The 25,260-nt window shown below is 49.3% G+C and overlaps 1 protein-coding gene across 1 annotated transcript in view; it reads left to right on the forward strand.

The window, feature by feature from the left end:
• The first annotated feature begins 10,451 nt into the window (after positions 1-10,451).
• The window catches only part of entpd1 (ectonucleoside triphosphate diphosphohydrolase 1), a 301,969-nt gene continuing 287,160 nt past the window's right edge, over positions 10,452-25,260 (forward strand). Inside the window, exon 1 of the mRNA XM_072479775.1 lies at positions 10,452-10,592. Coding sequence (XP_072335876.1) covers positions 10,496-10,592 — 97 coding nt within the window. The 5' untranslated portion in view covers positions 10,452-10,495. The remainder of the gene's footprint in view (positions 10,593-25,260) is intronic.

Genomic DNA, 25,260 nt, shown 5'->3' on the forward strand with positions numbered 1-25,260 from the left:
GGTACTTAGGGGGTTTATGGATCAGATGGGGGGAGTGGACCCATGGCGGTTTGCAAGGCCGCAGGCCAGGGAATTTTCTTTCTTCTCCCATGTACACAAAGCCTACTCCCGGATAGATTTCTTTGTTCTGGGTAGGGCGCTCATCCCGAGGGTGGAGGGGACGGAGTATTCGGCTATAGCCGTTTCGGACCATGTCCCGCACTGGGTGGAACTGGAGCTGGGAGAGGAGAGGGACCAACGCCCGCTGTGGCGGCTGGATGTGGGACTGCTGGCGGACGAGGTGGTGTGTGGGAAGGTGAGGGGGTGTATCGAAAGGTACTTGGAGGCCAACGACAACGGGGAGGTGCGGGTGGGGGTGGTATGGGAGGCGTTGAAGGCGGTGATCAAGGGAGAGCTAATTTCCATTAGGGCTCATAGGGAGAAGACAGAGGGTATGGAAAGGGAGAGGTTAGTGGGGGAGATTTTGAGACTGGACAGGAGATTTGCAGAGGCCCCGGAGGAAAGATTACTTGGGGAAAGACGACGGCTCCAGACGGAGTTTGACCTGTTGACCACAGGGAAGGCGGAGGCACAGTGGAGGAAAGCACAGGGGGCGACCTACGAGTATGGGGAAAAGGCTAGTCGGATGCTGGCACACCAGTTCCGTAAGATGATGGCAGCGAGGGAAATAGGGGGAGTCAGAGATGGAAGGGGAGCCACGGTTCGGAGTGCGCCGAAAATAAACGAGGTATTCAAGGCCTTTTATGAAGAGCTGTACAGATCCCAGCCCCCAGCGGGGGAAGAGGGGATGAGACGATTCCTAGATCAGCTGAGATTCCCGAGGGTGGAGGAGCAAGAGGTGGCTGGTTTGGGGGCACCAATTGGGTTGGAGGAGCTGAGCAAGGGTTTGGGGAGCATGCAGGCGGGGAAGGCCCCGGGACCGGACGGATTCCCGGTGGAGTTCTACAGGAAGTACGCAGACCTGTTGGCCCCGCTACTGGTGAGGACCTTTAGTGAGGCAAGAGAGGAGGGGACCCTGCCCCCGACAATGTCGGAAGCGACAATTTCTTTGATCCTAAAGCGGGACAAGGACTCACTGCAATGTGGATCGTACAGGCCGATCTCGCTCCTCAATATGGATGCAAAGTTGCTGGCAAAAGTGCTGGCCACGAGGATCGAGGACTGTGTCCCGGGGGTAATCCACGAGGACCAGGCAGGATTTGTAAAGGGCAGGCAACTAAACATCAATGTGCGGCGGCTCTTAAACGTGATAATGATGCCATCGGAGGAGGGAGAGGCGGAGATAGTGGCAGCTATGGACGCGGAGAAGGCCTTTGACCGAGTAGAGTGGGAGTACCTCTGGGAGGTGCTGCGCAGGTTTGGGTTCGGGGTAGGGTTTATCAATTGGGTTAAGCTCCTTTACAGAGCCCCAATGGCAAGTGTAGTGACGAACCGGCGGAGGTCGGAGTACTTTCGACTGTACCGAGGGACGAGGCAGGGGTGCCCCCTGTCCCCCCTGTTGTTCGCATTGGCGATCGAACCATTGGCCATGTCATTGAGGGAGTCGAATAAATGGAAGGGGGTGGTCCGAGGGGGAGAAGAGCATCGGGTGTCGCTATATGCGGGTGACCTGTTGCTGTACGTGGCGGATCCAATGGAGGGGATGGTGGAGGTCATGCAGACTCGAAGGGGGTTTGGGGAGTTTTCGGGCTATAAGCTCAATGTAGGGAAGAGTGAGCTCTTTGTATTACAGGCGGGGGACCAAGAAAGACCATAAGACCATAAGACATAGGAGCGGAAGTAAAGCCATTCGGCCCATCGAGTCCACTCCACCATTCAATCATGGCTGATTACAACTCCATTTACCCGCTCTCTCTCCATAGCCCTTAATTCCTCGAGAAATCAAGAATTTATCAACTTCTGTCTTAAAGACACTCAACGTCCCGGCCTCCACCGCCCTCTGTGGCAATGAATTCCACAGACCCACCACTCTCTGGCTGAAGAAATTTCTCCTCATCTCTGTTCTAAAGTGACTCCCTTTTATTCTAAGGCTGTGCCCCCAGGTCCTAGTCTCCCCTGCTAATGGAAACAACTTCCCTACGCCCACCCTATCTAAGCCATTCATTATCTTGTAAGTTTCTATTAGATCTCCCCTCAACCTCCTAAACTCCAATGAATATAATCCCAGGATCCTCAGACGTTCATCGTATGTTAGACCTACCATTCCTGGGATCATCCGTGTGAATCTCCGCTGGACCCGCTCCAGTGCCAGTATGTCCTTCCTGAGGTGTGGGGCCCAAAATTGCTCACAGTATTAGGTGCTTAACCACTTCCTTACCTTGCAGGTCAGCTGTTCGGGAGAGAGAGGGAGCCGGGACCTTGGAAACAGCGCGGGAGTTTCAAAAAGCGCGGGAGCTGCGAGGCAGAGGGGACAGTTTAAAAGGTTGCGCCGTGGGTGAGGTAAGTACTGCTTAACCACTTCCTTACCTTGCAGGTCAGCTGTTCGGGAGAGAGATCAGTTTTGGGAGCAGGCCTATTGGCTGACTGTAAATCAGGAAGGATACAAAGGGTGTGGCTGAAGTGCCTATAGAAACAGAGTGCTGGAGGCAAACAGAGTGTATCTGAGTTTGGGTAAGGCTGAGTTCGGGTAAGAGGGGAGTGACAAAAAAAAAAAAAAAATCAAATTAATTAAGTAAATTAATTAACTAGTTAAGGGAATTTGGTGCTCACCTGAAGGAGGTGCAGAGAAGCAGAGCTGTGAGGGCGTCTCTGGAGCAATTACATCACAGCCAGCAGGTAAGTGATTGGCTTGTAACTGGTAAGTGATTTCTCTCTCTTTGACTTTCTCTTAGCTGTGTAGTGTAGTTCAAATTTAACTTCAGGTTTAAGTCATGGCAGGAGAGCTCAGACCCGTGTCATGCTCCTCTTGTGAGATGTGGCAAGTCAGGGACCCTTCTGGTGTCCCTGACTCCTTCATCTGCAAGAAGTGTGTCCAACTGCAGCTCCTGTTAGACCGCTTGACGGCTCTGGAGCTGCGGATGGACTCACTTTGGAGCATCCGCGATGCTGAGGAGGTTGTGGATAGCACATTCAGTGAGTTGGTCACACCGCAGATTAAAATTACTGAGGCAGATAGGGAAAGGGTGACCAACAGACAGAGGAGGAGTAGGAAGGCAGTGCAGAGATCCCCTGCGGTCATCTCCCTCCAAAACAGATTTACCGTTTTGGAAACTGTTGGGGGAGATGGCTCACCAGGGGAAGGTGGCAGCAGCCAGGTTCATGGCACCGTGGCTGGCTCTGCTGCACAGAAGGGCAGGAAAAAGAGTGGCAGAGCTATAGTGATAGGGGATTCAATTGTAAGGGGAATAGACAGGCGTTTCTGCGGACGCAAACGAGAATCCAGGTTGGTATGTTGCCTCCCTGGTGCAAGGGTCAAGGATGTCTCGGAGCGGCTGCAGGGCATTCTGGAGGGGGAGGGTGAACAGCCAGCTGTCGTGGTGCATATAGGCACCAACGATATAGGTAAAAAACGGGATGAGGTCCTACAAGCTGAATTTAGGGAGTTAGGAGTTAAACTAAAAAGTAGGACCTCAAAGGTAGTAATCTCAGGATTGCTACCAGTGCCACGTGATAGTCAGAGTAGGAATGACAGGATAGCTAGGATGAATACGTGGCTTGAAAGATGGTGCAAGAGGGAGGGTTTCAAATTCCTGGGACATTGGGACCGATTCTGGGGGAGGTGGGACCTGTACAAATCGGACGGTCTGCATCTGGGTGGGACCGGAACCAATGTTCTCGGGGGAGTGTTTGCTAGTGCAGTTGGGGAGGGTTTAAACTAATGTGCCAGGGGGATGGGAACCGATGTAGGAAGTCAGTGGGGACAGAAACAAAAGGCAGGAAGGGAGAGTGTGTAAAGCATGACCAGAGAAAGCAGGGCAGAGAGCAAGGAAGGTCTACATTAAACTGCATTTATTTCAATGCAAGGGGCCTGACGGGCAAAGCGGATGAACTCAGGGCATGGACGGGCACATGGGACTGGGATATTATAGCTATGACTGAAACATGGCTAAGGGAGGGGCAGGACTGGCAGCTCAATGTTCCGGGGTACAGATGCTATAGAAAGGATAGAACAGGAGGTAAGAGAGGAGGGGGAGTGGCGTTTTTGATTAGGGAGAACATCACGGCAGTACTTAGAGGGGATATATCCGAGGGTTCGCCCACTGAGTCTATATGGGTGGAACTGAAAAATAAGAAGGGAGAGATCACCTTGGTAGGACTGTACTACAGGCCCCCAAATAGTCAGCGGGAAATTGAGGAGCAAATATGTAAGGAGATTACAGATAGCTGCAAGAATAATAGGGTGGTAGTAGTAGGGGACTTTAACTTTCCCAACATTGACTGGGACAGCCATAGCATTAGGGGCTTGGATGGAGGGAAATTTGTTGAGTGTATTCAGGAGGAATTTCTCATTCAGTATGTGGATGGACCGACTAGAGAGGGGGCAAAACTTGACCTCGTCTTGGGAAATAAGGAAGGGCAAGTGACAGAAGTGCTAGTGAGGGATCACTTTGGGACAAGTGACCATAATTCCATTAGTTTTAAGATAGCTATGGAGAATGATAGGTCTGGCCCAAGAGTTAAAATTCTTAATTGGGGCAAGGCCAATTTTGATGGTATCAGACAGGAACTTGCAGAGGTAGATTGGGGGAGACTATTGGCAGGCAAAGGGACGGCTGGTAAATGGGAGGCTTTTAAAAATGTGTTAACCAGGGTGCAGGGTAAGCACATTCCCTTTAGAGTGAAGGGCAAGGCTGGTAGAAGTAGGGAACCCTGGATGACTCGAGATATTGAGACTCTGGTCAAAAAGAAGAAGGAGGCATATGACGTACATAAGCAACTGGGATCAAGTAGATCCCTTGAAGAGTATAGAGATTGTCGAAATAGAGTTAAGAGGGAAATCAGGAGAGCAAAAAGGGGACATGAAATTGCTTTGGCAAATAATGCAAGGGAGAATCCAAAGAGATTCTACAGATACATAAAGGGGAAAAGAGTAACTCGGGACAGAGTCGGGCCTCTTAAGGATCAACAAGGACATCTATGTGCAGAGCCACAAGAGTTGGGTGAGATCCTGAATGAATATTTCTCATCGGTATTCACGGTGGAGAAAGGCATGGATGTTAGGAAACTAAGGGAAATAAATAGTGATGTCTTGAGAAGTGTGCATATTACAGAGGAGGAGGAGGTGCTGGAAGTCTTAAAGCGCATCAAGGTAGATAAATCCCCGGGACCTGATGAAATGTATCCCAGGATGTTGTGGGAGGCTAGGGAGGAAATTGCGGGTCCCCTAACCGAGATATTTGAATCATCGGCAGCCACAGGTGAGGTGCCTGAAGATTGGAGAGTGGCGAATGTTGTGCCCTTGTTTAAGAAGGGCAGCAGGGAAAAGCCTGGGAACTACAGACCGGTGAGCCTAACGTCTGTAGTAGGTAAGTTGCTAGAAGGTATTCTGAGAGACAGGATCTACAAGCATTTAGAGAGGCAAGGACTGATTCGGGGCAGTCAGCATGGCTTTGTGCGTGGAAAATCATGTCTCACAAATTTGATTGAGTTTTTTGAGGGAGTGACCAAGAAGGTAGATGAGGGCAGTGCAGTAGACGTTGTCTACATGGACTTTAGCAAAGCCTTTGACAAGGTACCGCATGGTAGGTTGTTGCAGAAGGTTAAAGCTCACGGGATCCAGGGTGAGGTTGCCAATTGGATTCAAAATTGGCTGGACGACAGAAGGCAGAGGGTGGTTGTAGAGGGTTGTTTTTCAAACTGGAGGCCTGTGACCAGTGGTGTGCCTCAGGGATCGGTGCTGGGTCCACTGTTATTTGTGATTTATATTAATGATTTGGATGAGAATTTAGGAGGCATGGTTAGTAAGTTTGCAGATGACACCAAGATTGGTGGCACAGTGGATAGTGAAGAAGGTTATCTAGGATTGCAACGGGATCTTGATCAATTAGGCCAGTGGGCCGACGAATGGCAGATGGAGTTTAATTTAGATAAATGTGAGGTGATGCATTTTGGCAGATCGAATCAGGCCAGGACCTACTCAGTTAATGGTATGGCGTTGGGGAGAGTTATAGAACAAAGAGATCTAGGAGTACAGGTTCATAGCTCCTTGAAGGTGGAGTCGCAGGTGGACAGGGTGGTGAAGAAGGCATTCGGCATGCTTGGTTTCATTGGTCAGAACATTGAATACAGGAGTTGGGACGTCTTGTTGAAGTTGTACAAGACATTGGTACGGCCACACTTGGAATACTGTGTGCAGTTCTGGTCACCCTATTATAGAAAGGATATTATTAAACTAGAAAGAGTGCAGAAAAGATTTACTAGGATGTTGCCGGGACTTGATGGTTTGAGTTATAAGGAGAGGCTGGATAGACTGGGACTTTTTTCCCTGGAGCGTAGGAGGCTTAGGGGTGATCTTATAGAGGTCTATAAAATAATGAGGGGCATAGATAAGGTAGATAGTCAACATCTTTTCCCAAAGGTAGGGGAGTCTAAAACTAGAGGGCATAGGTTTAAGGTGAGAGGGGAGAGATTCAGAAGGGCCCAGAGGGGCAATTTCTTCACTCAGAGGGTAGTGAGTGTCTGGAATGGGCTGCCAGAGGTAGTAGTAGAGGCGGGTACAATTGTGTCTTTCAAAAAGCATTTAGATAGTTACATGGGTAAGATGGGTATAGAGGGTTATGGGCCAAGTGCGGGCAACTGGGACTAGCTTAATGGTAAAAACTGGGCGGCATGGACTGGTTGGGCCAAAGGGTCTGTTTCCATGCTGTAAACTTCTATGATTCTAGTATTCTAAATAGGGCCTAACTAGTGCTTTATAAAGCTTCAGAAGTCCATCCCTGCTTTTATATTCCAAGCCTCTTGAGATGAATGACAACATTGCATTTGCTTTCTTAATTACGGACTCAACCTGCAAGTTTACCTTTAGAGAATCCTGGACTAGGACTCCCAAGTCCCTTTGCACTTCAGCATTATGAATTTTGTCACCGTTTAGAAAATAGTCCATGCCTCTATTCTTTTTTCCAAAGTGCAAGACCTCGCACTTGCCCACGTTGAATTTCATCAGCCATTTCTTGGACCACTCTCCTAAACTGTCTAAATCTTTCTGCAGCCTCCCCACCTCCTCCATACTACCTGCCCCTCCACCTATCTTTGTATCATCGGCAAACTTAGCCAGAATGCCCCCAGTCCCGTCATCTAGATCGTTAATATATAAAGAGAACAGCTGTGGCCCCAACACTGAACCCTGCGGGACACCACTCGTCACCGGTTGCCATTCCGAAAAAGAACCTTTGATCCCAACTCTCTGCCTTCTGCCTGACAGCCAATCGTCAATCCATGTTAGTACCTTGCCTCGAATACCATGGGCCCTTATTTTACACGGGTGTCTCCCGTGAGGCACCTTATCAAAGGCCTTTTGGAAGTCAAGATAGATAACATCCATTGGCTCTCCTTGGTCTAACCTATTTGTTATCTCTTCAAAGAACTCTAACAGGTTTGCCAGGCACGACCTCCCCTAAATAAATCCATGCTGACTTGTCCTAATCTGACCCTGCACTTCCAAGAATTTAGAAATCTCATCCTTAACAATGGATTCTAGAATCTTGCCAACAACCGAGGTTAGGCTAATTGGCCTATAATTTTCCATCTTTTTCCTTGTTCCCTTCTTGAACAGGGGGGTTACAACAGCGATTTTCCAATCCTCTGGGACTTTCCCTGACTCCAGTGACTTTTGAAAGATCATAACTAACGCCTCCACTATTTCTTCAGCTATCTCCTTTAGCACTCTAGGATGTAGTCCATCTGGGCCCGGAGATTTATCAATTTTTAGACCTCTTAGTTTCTCTAGCACTTTCTCCTTTGTGATGGCTACCATATTCAACTCTGCCCCCTGACTCTCCGGAATTGTTGGGATATTACTCATGTCTTCTACTGTGAAGACTGACGCAAAGTCCTTATTTAGTTCCTCAGCTATTTCCTTGTCTCCCATCACAAAATTACCAGCGTCATTTTGGAGCGGCCCAATGTCAACTTTTGCCTCCCGTTTGTTTTTAATGTATTTAAAGAAACTTTTACTATCATTCCTAATGTTACTGGCTAGCCTACCTTCATATTTGATCCTCTCTTTCCTTATTTCTCTTTTTGTTATCCTCTGTTTGTTTTTGTAGCCTTCCCAATCTTCTGACTTCCCACTACTCTTTGCCACATTATATGCTTTCTCTTTTGCTTTGATGCATTCCCTAACTTCCTTTGTCAGCCATGGCTGCCTAATCCCCCCTCTGATAACCTTTCTTTTCCTTGGGATGAACCTCTGTACTGTGTCCTCAATTACTCCCAGAAACTCCTGCCATTGCTGTTCTACTGTCTTTCCCACTAGGCTCTGCTCCCAGTCGATTTTCATCAGTTCCTCCCTCATGCCCCTGTAGTTACCTTTATTTAACTGTAACACCTTTACATCTGATTCTACCTTCTTTCTTTCAAATTGGAGATTGAATTCTACCATATTATGATCACTGCCTCCTAAGTGCTCCCTTATTTTAAGATCTTTAATCAAGTCTGGCTCATTACATAACACTAAGTAAGGGATAGGGGACCTACCGCTGAGGAGTGCGGAGGGGAGCTTTCGGTATCTGGGGATCCAGATAGCCAGGAGTTGGGGGACCCTACATAAACTGAATCTGACGAGGTTGGTGGAGCAAATGGAGGAGGATTTCAAAAGATGGGACATGTTCCTGCTCTCGCTGGCGGGTAGAGTGCAGTCGGTCAAAATGGTGGTCCTTCCGAGGTTTCTGTTTGTGTTTCAGTGCCTTCCCATCGTGATCACTAAGGCCTTTTTTAAGAGAGTAGGTAGGAGTATTATGGGGTTTGTGTGGGCGAATAAGACCCCGAGAGTAAGGAGAGGGTTCCTGGAACGCAATAGGGACCGAGGAGGGTTGGCGCTGCCAAACCTGGGGAGCTACTACTGGGCAGCAAATGTGGCGATGATCCGCAAATGGGTTATGGAGGGAGAGGGGGCGGCATGGAAGAGGATGGAGATGGCGTCATGTAAAGGAACGAGCCTGGGGGCGTTGGTGACGGCACCGCTGCCGCTCTCGCCGACAATGTATACCACGAGCCCGGTGGTGGCGGCAACGCTAAGGATTTGGGGCCAGTGGAGACGGCACCGGGGTGCAATGGGAGCATCAGTGTGGTCCCCGATCAGGGGTAACCACCGGTTTGTCCCGGGGAAGATGGACGGGGAGGTTCCAGAGCTGGCATCGGGCGGGGATTGGAAGAATGGGGGACCTGTTCATCAACGGGACGTTTGCGAGCCTAGGGGCACTGGAGGAGAAGTTTGAGTTACCCCCGGGAAATGCCTTTAGATATATGCAGGTGAGGGCTTTTGTGAGGCGACAGGTGAGGGAATTCCCGTTGCTCCCGGCACAAGAAGTTCAAGATAGGGTGATCTCGGGTGTATGGGTCGGGGAGGGCAAGGTGTCGGAAAAACACCAGGAGTTGAAAGAAGAGGGGGAAGCGCTGGTAGAAGAGTTGAAGGGTAAATGGGAGGAGGAGCTGGGAGAGGAGATCGAGGAAGGTCTGTGGGCTGATGCCCTAGGTAGGGTTAATTCCTCCTCCTCGTGTGCCAGGCTCAGCCTGATACAATTTAAGGTGGTCCACAGAGCGCACTTGACGGGGGCGAGGTTGAGTAGGTTCTTTGGGGTAGAGGACAGATGTGGAAGGTGCTCAGGGAGCCTGGCGAACCATGTCCATATGTTTTGGTCATGCCCGGCACTGGAGGGGTTCTGGAGAGGAGTGGCGGGAGCAATATCTCAGGTGGTGAAAGTCCGGGTCAAGCCAAGCTGGGGGCTAGCAATATTTGGAGTAGTGGACGAACCGGGAGTGCAGGAGGCGAAAGAGGCCGGCATTCTGGCCTTTGCGTCCCTAGTAACCCGGCGAAGGATCTTGCTAATGTGGAAGGAGGCAAAGCCCCCCAGCCTGGAGGCCTGGATAAATGATATGGCTGGGTTCATAAAGTTGGAGAGGATTAAGTTCGCCTTGAGAGGGTCTGCGCAGGGGTTCTACAGGCGGTGGCAACCGTTCCTAGGCTATCTCGCGGAGCGTTAGAGGAAGGTCGGTCAGCAGCAGCAGCCACCTTGGGGGGGGGGACGACGATGACTGCCTAGGAGGGTGGATGAGCAAGAGATAACATGAAGGGTGGGGGTAACTGGCACGTGCGGGTGAGGGCCAGTGTACAAAGCTGTGTAAAAATATCATTTTGCCATGTATATATCTTGCTCTGCGCGATTTCTCGTGTTTTTTTGTTACGGGGGGGGGGGGTTATTGTTTGTAAGGGAGAACAGTTGTGTTAAAAAACTTTAATAAATATATATATTTTTAAAAAGACAGTGACCCAAGCCAACTACTTAAACTGCTGTAGGTACACCCAATGTGCTGTTAGGGAGGGAATTCCAGGATTTTGATGGTGAAGGAACGGCGATATATCTCCAAATCAGGATGGTGTGTGGAGGAGAAACTTGTCGGTGGTGGTTCCCGTACACCTGCCCAACTGTTTCCAGGTAGGAGAGGTCATTGGTTTGGAAGCTGCTGTCAAGGCTGCAATAACTGTATATCACTGATAGAGGGAGTGAATGTTCCAGGTAGTGGATGGGGTGCCAATTACGTGGGGCTGCTTTGTCCTGGATGGAGTCAGCTTTTTAGTCCATGTCTGCGTGGATTTCCTCCGGGCGCTCCGGTTTCCTCCCACAAGTCCCGAAAGACGTGCTGTTAGGTAATTTGGACATTCTGAATTCTCCCTCTGTGTACCTGAACAGGCGCCGGAATGTGGCGACTAGGGGCTTTTCACAGTAACTTCATTGCAGTGTTAATGTAAGCCTACTTGTGACACTAATAAAGATTATTATTATTTTAATTCACCCTGCACCTTGGAGTACACGTCATGTACCATGGAATTCAGGGCTGGAATCCTGCACCAAGGCCTCCACTGTGGCTGCCACCATGGCCGTGGTGACCTGGTTCCCTCAGAGTGTCAGCACAATCTCCTTGGACAGAAGGAGACTCCTCCAATGGAGGAGTGCAGCTGACAGCCCTTCCTGATCTTCCTGACTTCGCCTTTTGAGTTCCAGCAGCTGAGGAATTACTGATTCCGGAGGCTCGTTATCTGACTGGGACTCCGCAGATTCCGGGCTTCCAGCAATCCTCGGAGTGCCGGAATCCCGGGATAGCCCTCTGCCCGCTGTGTCCCCGAGGGCTCTCCAGTCCCACTGAGGTGTGTGTCTGTCTGCGGGTGGTTGGCAGTGCCAACCTAGCAGGGCCGGGGATGGGGCCAGGGGCAGGACCTCCAGGGAACTTCATTGTGGGGGCAGGGAGTCCCATACAGCCCTGACTCCACAGATGGTGATGGGGGGGCCTTCACGTCCACACTGAGATCAGGGATCCCTTTAAAAATGGTACCCTGACCCCTGTAGAGCTGGGCTTGCCGACTGTATGAGGTCATCCCCCGCCCCACATCCCCCGCCCCTTGCCAGAGTGACGGAGCAAAATACTGCCCCCACCCAACTTTGTTTTCCCAAAATGTCAGAAGATCTTGAAACAAAATCTAGATGCTTCTCCGGGGCCAAATACACCGGGTTTCAATCAGAACTCGACACAACCATTTTTTAGGGAAATTCCACCCAAACATTGGGACTAAGACCAGAGGATTCTAGAAGTCAGGGCCGATAAAGGGCAGGATTAAAAATATATATAAATGGCAGATACTGAGGGCTCAATGTGGCTCAATGAAGGAGTAAAGAATGTGCAAAGGGGACCTTAAAAGGGAAATTCTAAAAGAGTACATGAAAAACTTTGGCAGGTAGAATAGTAGAATAAAGGAAAACCCTGTTTTAAATATAAAAGAGCAAGAGAATAACTAGGGAAAGAGTGGGGCCAATTAGCGGCCATGTAGGTAATCTCTATGTGCACCTGAAATGAAGATTTTGCGTCAATCTTCAGAATGGAAAAGGACAACGCACATGTAGATATTAGGTTGGCGGACTGAAATATTAGAGGAAATCAACAGAGAGAGGTAGCGACAGCAGCTTTATAGTGGATAAATGAGCAGGCCCAGATGGGATGTTTCCAGGCTGTTGAGGGAGTCAAGCGAGGGGCTATCAGGTCAATGACTAATTTTCAGTTCCTCTCTGGCCAGAGGATTGGAAAATTACTAACATTGCCCCACAATTGAAAAAGAGAAGTAGCGATAGACCACAAATTATAGGCCAGTCAGTCTAACCTCAGTGTGGGGAAGTTTCTAGAAAGAATTCTGAGAGGCAGAAGATATTTGCACTTGGAATTAATTAGGGGCAGTCAGCATGGATTTGCTAACAGAAGGTAGAGTTTGACAAATTTAATAACATTATTGGAGGAGGCAACCGGGAGCGTCGATGAGGGCAATGCATTTGATGTGGTCTATATGGACTAAAGGTCCCTCACAGCAGATGGTCAAGAAAGTAAAGATGGATGTGATCCAAGGCATTGGCACATTGTCACCTTCCACTCAGCCAATTTTAGATCCGGGGGTGATGGTACAGGGGTGTTTCTCTGACTGGAAGTCTGTTTCTTGTGGGGTTCTGCACGGCTTGGTGCTGGGGCCCTTGGTATTTGTGGTGTACAGTAATAATTTGGACTTAAAAGTAGGGGGTATGATCAAGCAGTTTGCGGATGACACGAAAATTGGTACGGTGGGATGGTCATAGACTGCAGCAGGACATCAATGGACTGGTCAGGGCGCAGAGCAGTGGAAAATGGAATTCACCTTGGAAAAGCGAGTAATGGAGTGGAGGGTTACATAGCGAAGGATGGATAGTAGGACTCCGGAAAGTACTAACGATCAGAGGGACCTTGGAATGCATATCCACAGATCCCTGAAGGTGGGAGAAGAGTTGATAAGGTGTTTAAGACGGAATACAGGATACATATCTTTATTAGTCAAGGCATAGAATACAAGAGCAGGGCGGTCATGCTGGAACTGTACAAAGCCCTGGTTAGCCACAGCTGTGTGCAGTTCTGGTCACCACATTATAGGAGGGATGTGATTGCACTGGAGAGGGTGCAGAGGAGATTTACCAGGATGTTCCCTGGGCTGGAGGGTCTGGGGTATGAGGAAAGATTGGACAGTGTGGGACACTTTTCCTTGGAGCAGTGAAGGTTGAGAGGAGACCTGATAGAGGTCGTAAAAGATTGAGGGGCATCGGTAGGATGGATAGGAAGGCACTTTTTCCAATAGTAGTATTGGGTTCACGGGACATGATTTAAGGTAGGAGGTAGAAGGCTAAGAGTAGAGTTGAGGAGAAACTTGTTCACCCAGAGGGCGATGAGAGTCTGGAACTCGCTGCCTGAAAAGGTGGTTCAGTCTGAAACTCTCGTAACGTTGAAGAAATATTTAGATGTTCACTTGCGCTGCCACAACCTCCAGGGCTGGAAAATGGGATTAGTGCAGTCAGATCTTTGTTGGCCAGCGTGAACATGATGGGTCGAATGGCCTCCTTCTGTGCTGTAAATGTCTGTGGATTTAGAGCAGTCAGCATCTGTGGAGACAAACAGGCCTAAAGTTTCAGGTTGATGAACTTATAGAATTTCATAGAATTTTACAGTGCAGAAGGAGGCCATTCGGCCCATCGAGTCTGCACCGGCTCTTGGAAAGAGCACCCTACCCAAGGTCCACACCTCCACCCTACAACCCTACAACCCAACAACCCCACCCAACACTAAGGGCAATTTTGGACACTAAGGGCAATTTATCACGGCCAATCCACCTAACCTGCACATCTTTGGACTGTGGGAGGAAACCGGAGCACCCGGAGGAAACCCACGCACACACGGGGAGGATGTGCAGACTCCGCACAGACAGTGACCCAAGCTGGAATCGAACCTGGAACCCTGGAGCTGTGAAGCAATTGTGCTCTCCACAATGCTACCGTGCAACTTTCATCAGAAAAATTCTGCTGAGTTCTGATGATGGATATAATTCATCCCACAGCTCACTCCCGTGTGCCTGAGGTAATTTTACAAATGAAATGATTGACTGTTGCACCAAGTGGGAATAGCAGATAGGAAGTCCCATGACAGATGGAGGGAGTGACTGCTTTTCCAGCCAATCTGTCTGAGTGTGTGACAGGCTGATGTCAGGCTGTTGGTGGCACTGGATAAAAATTATTTATAAACATCCTTATTTCTCTTGTGAAGTTGAGTCCTATTCATGGAATCAAGAATCTATGAAATGAGACAGCAAAAACTGATGTAGATTTGTGATAAATATATTAAATATGTGTGGGCACAACTTGAAACACAGACGACCTCTGTGACAGAGGAACCAGGTGGTGACAAAGAGGAAGAAATTGTAATCAGCAGTCAAACTCCGGAACTCAGCGGAAACAGGGTGATAAATGACAGTTCCCTCTTTGACTGGTGACATTTACTGAAACATTCTGTTTGGTTTTGCTAATGAAGAAGTTTGAATAGGAGGGGAGAGGGGAGAGAGGAGGGGGGAGAGAGAGAGAGAGGAGAGGAGGGGGGAGGGAGAGAGAGAGAGGATTACATAGAACATACAGTACAGAAGGAGGCCATTCAGCCCATCGAATCTGCACCGACCCACATTAATCCCTCACTTCCACCATATCCCCACAACCCAATAACCCCTACCAACCCTTATGGACACTACGGGCAATTTACCATGGCCAATCCACCTAACCTGCACGTCTTTGGACTGTGGGAGGAAATCAGAGCACCCGGAGGAAACCCACGCAGAGACGGGGAGAACGTGCAAACTCCGCACAGACAGTGACGCAGCGAGGAATCGAACCCGGGTCCCTGGTGCTGTGAGGCCACAGTGCTATCCACTTGTAGGGTAGGGTAGGGTAGGGTAGGGTAGGGTAGGGAGGAGAATGTTTTCCATCCTTTTGTTTACCGTTCACATTACTTAGATTTTGCTTGTCTCGAAATTTCTTCATAATTCGGTGAGTTGCCAACAACAAGAAGTGCTCATGTTTAACATAATAAACTTTCCAAAACAATCTCAGTAATGATTCCAAAAAAAAAAAATTTAGAGTACCCAATATTTTTTTTCCAATTAAGGGGCAATTTAGCGTGTTTAATCCACCTACCCTGCACATCTTTGCATTGTGGGGGTGAAACCCACACAAACACGGGGAGAATGTGCAAACTCCACACGGACAGTGACCCAGAGCCGGGGTCGAACTTGGGACCTCAGCGCCGTGAGGCAGCAGTGCTAACCACTGTGTCACCGTGCTGCCCTCAATCTCAGTAATGATGACCATGAAACCATTGTCGATCGGCGTAAAAAGCCACCTGGTTCACTAATGTCCTTTCGGGGAGGAAATCTGCCGTCCTTACCCAGTCTGGTCTACATGTGACTCCAGACCCACAGCAATGAGATTGAATCTCAACTCACTTTCTGAAATGGCCGAGGCAATCACTCAGTGCAAGGACAAATATAGATAAGCAACAAATGTTGTCCTTGCCAGTGATGTGGAGATGCCGGCGTTGGACTGGGGTGAGCACAGTACGAAGTCTTACAACACCAGGTTAAAGTCCAACAGGTTTGTTTCGATGTCACTAGCTTTCGGAGCGCTGCTCCTTCCTCAGGTGAATGAAGAGGTATGTTCCAGAAACACATATATAGACAAATTCAAAGATGCCAAACAATGCTTGGAATGCAAGCATTAGCAGGTGATTAAATCTTTACAGATCCAGAGATGGGGTAACCCCAGGTTAAAGAGGTGTGAATTGTACCAAGCCAGGACAGTTGGTAGGATTTCGCAGGCCAGATGGTGGGGGATGAATGTAACGCGACATGAATCCCAGGTCCCGGTTGAGGCCGCACTCATGTGTGCGGAACTTGGCTATAAGTTTGTGCTCGGCGATTCTGCGTTGTTGCGCGTCCTGAAGGCCGCCTTGGAGAACGCTTACCCGGAGATCAGAGGCTGAATGCCCTTGACTGCTGAAGTGTTCCCCGACTGGAAGGGAACATTCCTGCCTGGTGATTGTTGCACGATGTGCGTTCATTCGTTGTCGCAGCGTCTGCATGGTCTCGCCAATGTACCACGCTTCGGGACATCCTTTCCTGCAGCGTATGAGGTAGACAACGTTGGCCGAGTCGCACGAGTATGTACCGCGTACCTGGTGGGTAGTGTTCTCACGTGTAATAGTGGTATCCATGTCGATGATCTGGCACGTCTTGCAGAGATTGCCATGGCAGAGTTGTGTGGTGTCGTGGTCACTGTTCTGAAGACTGGGTAGTGTGCTGCAAACAATGGTTTGTTTGAGGTTGCGCGGTTGTTTGAAGGCAAGTAGTGGGGGTGTGGGGTTGACCTTGGCACGATGTTCATCGTCATCAATGACGTGTTGAAGGCTGCGAAGAAGATGTCGTAGTTTCTCCACTCTGGGAAAGTACTGGGCGACTAAGGGTATTCTGTTGGTTGTGTCTCGTGTTTGTCTTCTGAGGAGGTCGGTGCGGTTTTTTGCTGTGGCGTGTTGGAACTGTCGATCGATGAGTCGAGCGCCATATCTCGTTTGTACGAGGACATCTTTCAACGTCTGTAGATATCTGTTACGCTCCTCCTCGCCTGAGCAGATCCTGTGTATACGGAGGGCTTGTCCATAGGGGATGGCTTCTTTAATGTGTTTAGGGTGGAAGCTGGAGAAGTGGAGCATCGTGAGGTTATCTGTGGGCTTACGGTAAAGCGAAGTGCTGAGGTGACCGTCCTTGATGGAGACGAGTGTGTCCAAGAATGCAACTGATTTTAGAGAGTAGTCCATGGTGTGTCTGATGGTTGGATGGAACTTATTAATGTCATCGTGTAGTCGTTTCAGTGATTCTTCGCCGTGGGTCCAAAGGAAAAAAATGTCATTGATGTATCTGGTGTATAACATCGGTTGAAGGTCCTGTGCGGTGAGGAGGTTGTGTTCAAACTTGTGCATGAAGATGTTGGCGTATTGGGGTGCGAATTTGGTCCCCATGGCTGTTCCATGCGTCTGGATGAAGAACTTGCTGTCGAAGGTGAAGACGTTGTGATCCAGAATGAAGCGGATGAGTTGCAGAATTGCGTCTGGAGATTGGCAGTTGTCGGTGTTGAGTACTGAGGCTGTTGCAGCAATGCCGTCGTCATGGGGGATGCTGGTGTAGAGTGCCGAGACGTCCATTGTGACGAGGAATGTTCCTGGTTCAACTGGTCCATGGGTGCTGAGTTTCTGTAGGAAGTCCATCGTGTCGCGACAGAAGCTGGGCGCACCTTGTGCGATGGGTTTCAAGATGCCCTCGATGTAACCAGAGAGGTTCTCACACAGGGTCCCATTGCCTGAAACGATAGGGCGGCCTGGTGTGTTGGCCTTGTGTATTTTCGGGAGGCAGTAGAGATCTCCAATGCGGGGAGTACGTGGGATGAGAGCACGTAGGGTGCTCTGTAGGTCTGGATCCAAGGTCTTGATCAGTCTGTTGAGTTGGCGGATGTGTTCCTTGGTCGGATCTGCGGGTAGCTGTCTGTAGTGTTCCTGGTTGTTGAGTTGTCGGTATAATTCTTTGCAGTAGTCCGTTCTGTTCAGTACGACAGTGGCCCCTCCTTTGTCTGCTGGTTTGATGACGATGCAGCGGTTTGTCTTGAGAGCGCAGATGGCGTTGCGTTGTGCTTGGGTGATGTTTGGGGCTGTCTTGCGAACGCGACTGATGAATCTGGCATTAACCCGACTCCTGACGGCTTGAGCATACATGTCGAGTCTAAGGCAGCGGCCTTCCAGTGGGGTCCAATTCGACTCTTTCCTCTTCGGTTGCCGCACCGCAGATCTCTCGGTCTGCTGTTCCGGTTCATTGGTAGTCTCCTTGGGTTCGCTTTCGGCCTCTTGGGGTCTGTGGAAGAATTCCCGGAGCCTCATTCGCCTGATGAATTCCTCCGTGTCTGCCGCAAGACTGATGGGGTCCATTTTGGTGGTGGTGCAGAAATTGAGCCCTCTGCTGAGGACTTCGATTTTGTCTGGTTGAAGGGTGTAGTCTGACAAGTTGACAATAGATTTCCCTGTATTGTTTTCTACTGTGGTACCGGGGAGGCTTGGTTGCTGCCGGTGGTGATGTCAAGTTTCTCAAGCTTTCTGTTCTTGGTGTGCATATAGGTGGCATAGTATTGTTGTCTCATCTGTTTGGCGGTGTTCCGCAGCTGGTCTGCTGAGTCCTGAGCGCAAGTTGAGAATATGGCCTCTATCTTGGTTTCCAGGATGCGTCGTCTGCTGTAGAGCTGGCGGACGAGGTGGTTGAAGAGTGTGAGAGAGGTGCGACAGCAGAGTCTCTCAGCGTAGTCTGTGTTGTAGGTCGACTTGAGTGGGTTTGTGATCTGTAGCCCTTTCGGGATCTTGACTGCTTTCTTGCATCTTTGTAGAAACTTAATGTCAGTGTCTATATGCGCGATCTTCCTGGAGATCCTCTCCACTTTGAGCCGGCAGTTTGCAGTGTGGATGGTAGCCATGATGTGGAGATGCCGGCGTTGGACTGGGGTGAGCACAGTACAAAGTCTTACACCACCAGGTTAAGGTCCAGCAGGTTTGTTTCAAACACTAGCTTTCGGAGCACTGCTCCTTCCTCAGGTGAATGAAGAGGTATGTTCCAGAAACATATATGTAGACAAATTCAAAGATACAAGACAATGCTTTGAATGTGAGCATTTGCAGTTAATTAAGTGTTTACATATCCAGAGATAGGGGCAACCCCAGGTTAAAGAGGTGTGAATTGTCTCAAGCCAGGACAGTTGGTAGGATTTTGCAAGCCCAGGCCAGATGGTGGGGGATGAATGTAATGTGTGGGTTAGACCAGGAGAAACTGACTGAGTGTGGTTGAATAGCAGTGTTAATCTCACCAAATAAACCAGGACAGTTGGAGGTCTGCTGGATCCCAGGACCCAGCTGTGTCCCAGACAGGTGCCCTGAACCCGGACACATTCATCCCTCAATTGCAAAGACAGGGCCGGGAATACCAGGAGGGGTTGTCAGCGACTTTCCTGCGTGTCTAAGGCTGAATGGAGGAGTCCCAAAGCTTTCAGCCACAGGAGATGTTGCAGGCGACGTGCAGCACCCTGGCCAACACTGCAAGGGTGGTGTCCGCAGTGGAAAGCGGGACTCAAAGCCAGATCAATGGCAGGAGATGTCCGAGGCATGGCTAGTCCCCGAACACCGTGGCTGCGGGCGTCAACACCATGGTGCAGACAATGATGGGCCTCCAGGATTGGCAGTGCCAGTAGACATTGAGGCTCCTGGAGCTCACTCCATCCCATGGAGTAACCGAGGGGCCCACGAGAGTGGAGAATCTACTGGACCACAACCCGGGGCCTTCCATCCAGGAGACCCTGGGAGAGGCTGGCCAATCTGAATACCCCCTTAGAACATAGAACATAGAACATAGAACAATACAGCGCAGTACAGGCCCTTCGGCCCACGATGTTGCACCGAAACAAAAGCCATCTAACCTACACTATACCATTATCATCCATATGTTTATCCAATAAACTTTTAAATGCCCTCAATGTTGGCGAGTTCACTACTGTAGCAGGTAGGGCATTCCACGGCCTCACTACTCTTTGCGTAAAGAACCTACCCCTGACCTCTGTCCTATATCTATTACCCCTCAGTTTAAGGCTATGTCCCCTCGTGCTAGCCATTTCCATCCGCGGGAGAAGGCTCTCACTGTCCACCCTATCTAACCCTCTGATCATTTTGTATGCCTCTATTAAGTCTCCTCTTAACCTTCTTCTCTCTAACGAAAACAACCTCAAGTCCATCAGCCTTTCCTCATAAGATTTTCCCTCCATACCAGGCAACATCCTGGTAAATCTCCTCTGCACCCGTTCCAAAGCCTCCACGTCCTTCCTATAATGCGGTGACCAGAACTGTACACAATACTCCAAATGCGGCCGTACCAGAGTTCTGTACAGCTGCAACATGACCTCCTGACTCCGGAACTCAATCCCTCTACCAATAAAGGCCAACACTCCATAGGCCTTCTTCACCACCCTATCAACCTGGGTGGCAACTTTCAGGGATCTATGTACATGGACACCTAGATCCCTCTGCTCATCCACACTTCCAAGAACTTTTCCATTAGCCAAATATTCCACATTCCTGTTTTTCCTTCCAAAGTGACTCACCTCACACTTCTCTACATTAAACTCCATTTGCCACCTCTCAGCCCAGCACTGCAGCTTATCTATATCCCTCTGTAACCTGCAACATCCTTCCGCACTGTCGATAACACCACTGACTTTAGTATCGTCTGCAAATTTACTCACCCACCCTTATGCGCCTTCCTCTAGGTCATTGATAAAAATGACAAACAGCAACAGCCCCAGAACAGATCCTTGTGGTACTCCACTTGTGACAGAACTCCATTCTGAACATTTCCCATCAACCACCACCCTCTGTCTTCTTTCAGCTAGCCAATTTCTGATCCACATCTCTAAATCACCCTCAATCCCCAGCCTCCGTATTTTCTGCAATAGCCTACCGTGGGGAACCTTATCAAACGCTTTGCTGAAATCCATATACACCACATCAACTGCTCTACCCTCGTCTACCTGTTCAGTCACCTTCTCAAAGAACTCGATAAGGTTTGTGAGGCATGACCTACCCTTCACAAAGCCATGCTGACTATCCCTGATCATATTATTCCTATCTAGATGATTATAAATCTTGTCTCTTATAATCCCCTCCAAGACTTTACCCACTACAGACGTGAGGCTCACCGGTCTATAGTTGCCGGGGTTGTCTCTGCTCCCCTTTTTGAACAAAGGGACCACATTTGCTGTCCTCCAGTCCTCTGGCACTATTCCTGTAGCCAATGATGACATAAAAATCAAAGCCAAAGGTCCAGCAATCTCTTCCCTGGCCTCCCATAGAATCCTAGGATAAATCCCATCAGGTCCCGGGGACTTATCTATTTTCAGCCTGTCCAGAATTGCCAACACCTCTTCCCTACGTACCTCAATGCCATCTATTCTATTAGCCTGGGGCTCAGCATTCTCCTCCACAACATTATCTTTTTCCTGAGTGAATACTGACGAAGTTCTTATTCCTCAGACCGGATAAGAACAGAGCGATGCGGCAACACCAGTGCCACCTGAAAGTAGGCCGGGGCCCTCCAGGTCCCAGCCCTCCAGAACGCGCCCGCCAAGGGCACCTCAGGCAGCACAGCTAGAAAGGCAGCTGGCTGCCTCCGTCTCTGATGTGCATCATGGGAACACGCAGGCGTAATGGGAGGCCTTGCAAGTGTAAGGAATTGTAAGGGACAGAGAGGGCACAGATAGGTCAGGGTCTTTACAAATGTCACAAATTCACATGGTACCACATTAAAAACTTGTTATTCACAACTTTAAGGTCTGACTGTTGTTAACCCTCCTCCCAGTGAGATCGCACTTCACCCCATCTGGACACAACTCTGTAAACAGCCCCTCAAAGACAGGCAAACGGTTAGGCCCCTCAAAGTGAAAATAGCAAAATTGCTGAAAGGACCCGTGATGTGTTGGGTGTTCTGGATTCAAACAGGTCACTAACACTGGAAGTGGTGCAACTCTCTTTTATTATAAGGTTAACTATATTAACATACTTGAACTGTGGGTAAATTCAATACCAGCTTTAACTGTTGACCCTTACCTAGTCCTAACCAGGTGATGCACTCAGCACATGGTGAATGTCTGTGTTGCAGGCTGTGAGCTCTGTGCTCCGAGCTGGCTGCTACTAGAATGAACAGGAACTCTCCTGTCCCCTGTCTTTATAGTGCGTGTGCTCTCACTGGTGATTGGCTGCGGTGTTATGTATGCTGGTTGGTCCCACTGCATGTCCATCAGTGTGTGTCTGCACCATGATATACTGGTGTATATTATGACATCCCCCCTTTTATATAAAGAACATGTGCCTGCGTGACAATGAATATTGTGTAGTGAATGTACCTGACTATGTGTGTGCGTATTATGTACATGAGGCTAATCTATTTACACTGGAAGGTGTCTGGTGCAGAGAAATAGGGTGTCACACCAACAACGAAATGAACATTATATACAAACTACTGGAACGATGAAACAGGAGAACAGAACAGATCAAAGAGTCCAACATCGTAAAACTCATAAGTCAAGTCTCTGAGGTGGGCGACGAATTCTGGTTGACCGTCAGGGTGGCACACCACTCGTCGTCTGGATCAATGCTGTGCACCGACAGCGGCTGGTGGTTTAGATTCGGGGACAGCCTGTTCTTTGTTATAACAGCGACTCGAAACGGCTCCCTCGGGTCCTCGGTGTCACTGGTCTGCGGGAAGTCGGAATCGGACTCGGTTTGGGTAACTGCTTGTTGCAGGGTTCCTCGGAGGTTTATTTCACTTCCTGGTTCAATTTGAGGCATTGCAGGTGAAGGAAGGTTGTTTTACAGCTTTAAAAGATTTTTTCTTTGATTTGGGACGTTTCCCCTTTAAATGGGCGTGGTCCGGGGCCTCTGACGTCATGACGCGTGTGACGTAGCATGTAGGAGGCTTTTGCACATGTGCAAATCGTGGTTCCTTTACTGATGGTCGTTTTCGTTATTGCGCATGCGCGGCGTCGCGCAACTGAGCATGTGCAGTTCCTTTACAAAGATGGCCGTCAACCAAAATTGTTCTGTGCTGCAGGATCTCGGCCTCGAGGTGAGTACTGGCGCTTCTCTTACCTTTCATTGCTGGGTGGAGTGTGTTTTCCTCACTGTAATTGCCGAATTTGTCCAGGACTGCCTGGAAGTCGCTCCTGTTTTGAGGGGCATAGCCTCAAAATAAGGGGAAGTAGATTTAGGACTGAGTTTAGGAGGAACTTCTTCACCCAAAGGGTTGTGAATCTATGGAATTCCTTGCCCAGTGAAGCAGTAGAGGCTCCTTCATTAAATGTTTTTAAGATAAAGATAGATAGTTTTTTGAAGAATAAAAGGATTAAGGGTTATGGTGTTCGGGCCGGAAAGTGGAGCTGAGTCCACAAAAGATCAGCCATGATCTCATTAAATGGCGGAGCAGGCTCGAGGGGCCAGATGGCCTACTCCTGCTCCTAGTTCTTATGTTCTTATGTTTTGCCCCTTGGAGAACTTGAATTTTTAAAGATTTCTTCTACTCTGGCACCGGCGATGGTGAGGAAAAGCTCTGTTTTTTCAGGATCGGCCAGGTCTTCTAGTTCGGCTGCCAGCAGGAAGATTGCAAACATTTGCCGGAATGCCCGCCAGTTTTCGCGGAGATCGCCGTGGCACTGGAGCTGCTGCGGAACCCGGATCTCGAACATCTTGCCTGGGTATCGTTGCTGGTTGTCACTGTACGCTGAGGTGCCGGCGATGCGGAGCGGCGGCGGCGGGTTGATGTTCTCCATACTGCAGGATGCCGGAATGCTGATTAGTTGCAGGTGGGTCTCAGAAGTGCTAGTATGCAACCACTCCTGGTATCATGATGTGTTGGGTGTTCTGGATCACAAACAGGTCACTAACACTGGAAGTGGTGCAACTCTCTTTTATTATAAGATTAACTATGTTAACATATTTGAACTGTGGATAAATGCAATACCAGCTTTAACTGTTGACCCTTGCCTAGTCCTAACCAGGTGATGCACTCAGCACATGGTGAATGTCTGTGTTGCAGGCTGTGAGCTCTGTGCTCCGAGCTGGCTGCTACTAGAAAAAGCGGGAACTCTCCCATCCCCTGTCTTTATAGTGCGTGTGCTCTCACTGGTGCTTGGCTGTGGTGTTGTGTATGCTGATTGGTCCCACTGCATGTCCATCAGTGTGTGTGTGTGTCTGCACCATGATATACTGGTGTATATTATGACAACCCGGTCATTAATCAGTGAGCCCCAGACCCTGGCCGCCAAACCCCCTCCAGTCTCTAATCCTCCTCCAGTCTCTAATCCTCCTCCAGTCTCTAATCCTCCTCCAGTCTCTAATCCTCCTCCAGTCTCTAATCCCCCTCCAGTCCCTAATCCCCCCTCCAGTCTCTAATCCCCCCTCCAGTCTCTAATCCCCCTGCAACCCCTAATCCCCCTCTAGTGCTCTGCGGCAATAGGATCTCAGGCCGAACCTCACACTCACATGGGCCGGGGAGTCAGCGTGCTGGCAGCATACAGACAGGAGTCAGGCATAAGCAATAGCTTTTTTAATAGAAATGTTTTTTTATTGGGTTTTTGAACACAGTATATTTACAGTTATGTACATAGATTAAAATATATATATCCAGAAGAAACAAAAATAAACTAGTAGGATATTGTGCACTAGCTCAACAACAGCAACTCTGTACAGTTAGCAATATTATCTTTAACACGTAAATAGTGCCTGTTTGTGCGGGGGGTGGGGGTACTGGGGAGGTACATATACATCTGGGTGCCGGAGAAACAGTTCCATTGGTTGTGTCCTATACAGAGAGGGCAATACGAGAATGGGTCTGGTGTTGGTGTTGTCACTTGCTTCTCCCGGACGGTTTTCGCTGTTGCTGTCGTCGGGCGTTCACCTCCGCTTCGGCCATTCGTCCCGTCTTTTGCCCGTATTTTCCTTGCTCTCTGTTACTGTATTTGCCGAGTTTGTTGTCGTTTCGATATAAGCAATAGTTGAGGAGCAACACAGACTATTCCTCAATGGGAATCATCTTCACCCTCCTGCATTTTCTGATCAGCAGGCACATGGACTCCCCAGGGACTGCACCCTGATGACTACGGTTTACAGCGAACCTCCCTCCATGACCACAGAGGGATAGCACGTTCTTGGAGGTGGAATGGTGTTTCCTGAGCTGTTGGACAACATGGTGTTCCTGTAGTGTGAAGCTGGAAGTCATGAGGCAGCCTTAGGCCTTCTGCCTATGCAAACCCTTAGATGCTCCTGTCCCCCATCCTCCGGCTCCTCTCCGGTCTCTTCCTCCACTCCCACCTGATCTTCCTCCACGTCTTCATCAGTAAGGTGTTCACCCTGCTGCTGTGCCAGGTTATCTAGGGCACCAAGATACGGGAGATACTGTCCTGGAGGGCCCAACCAGACCTGTCGGGGCAGCGGAAACAAATCTTAAGGAGCCGGATGCACTGCTTGATTACAGACCGGGTGGCACTGTGAGCCTCATTATAGTGGGCCTGCTTCAGTCTCAGGCCTCCGCACTGGCCTCATTAGCGTGGGCCTCAGCGGGTACTCTTTGTCCCCAACAAGCCATTCCTGCAGTCT

Source organism: Scyliorhinus torazame, chromosome 16 (genome assembly GCF_047496885.1).
Source record: "Scyliorhinus torazame isolate Kashiwa2021f chromosome 16, sScyTor2.1, whole genome shotgun sequence".
NCBI classification, from domain to species: domain Eukaryota; kingdom Metazoa; phylum Chordata; class Chondrichthyes; order Carcharhiniformes; family Scyliorhinidae; genus Scyliorhinus; species Scyliorhinus torazame.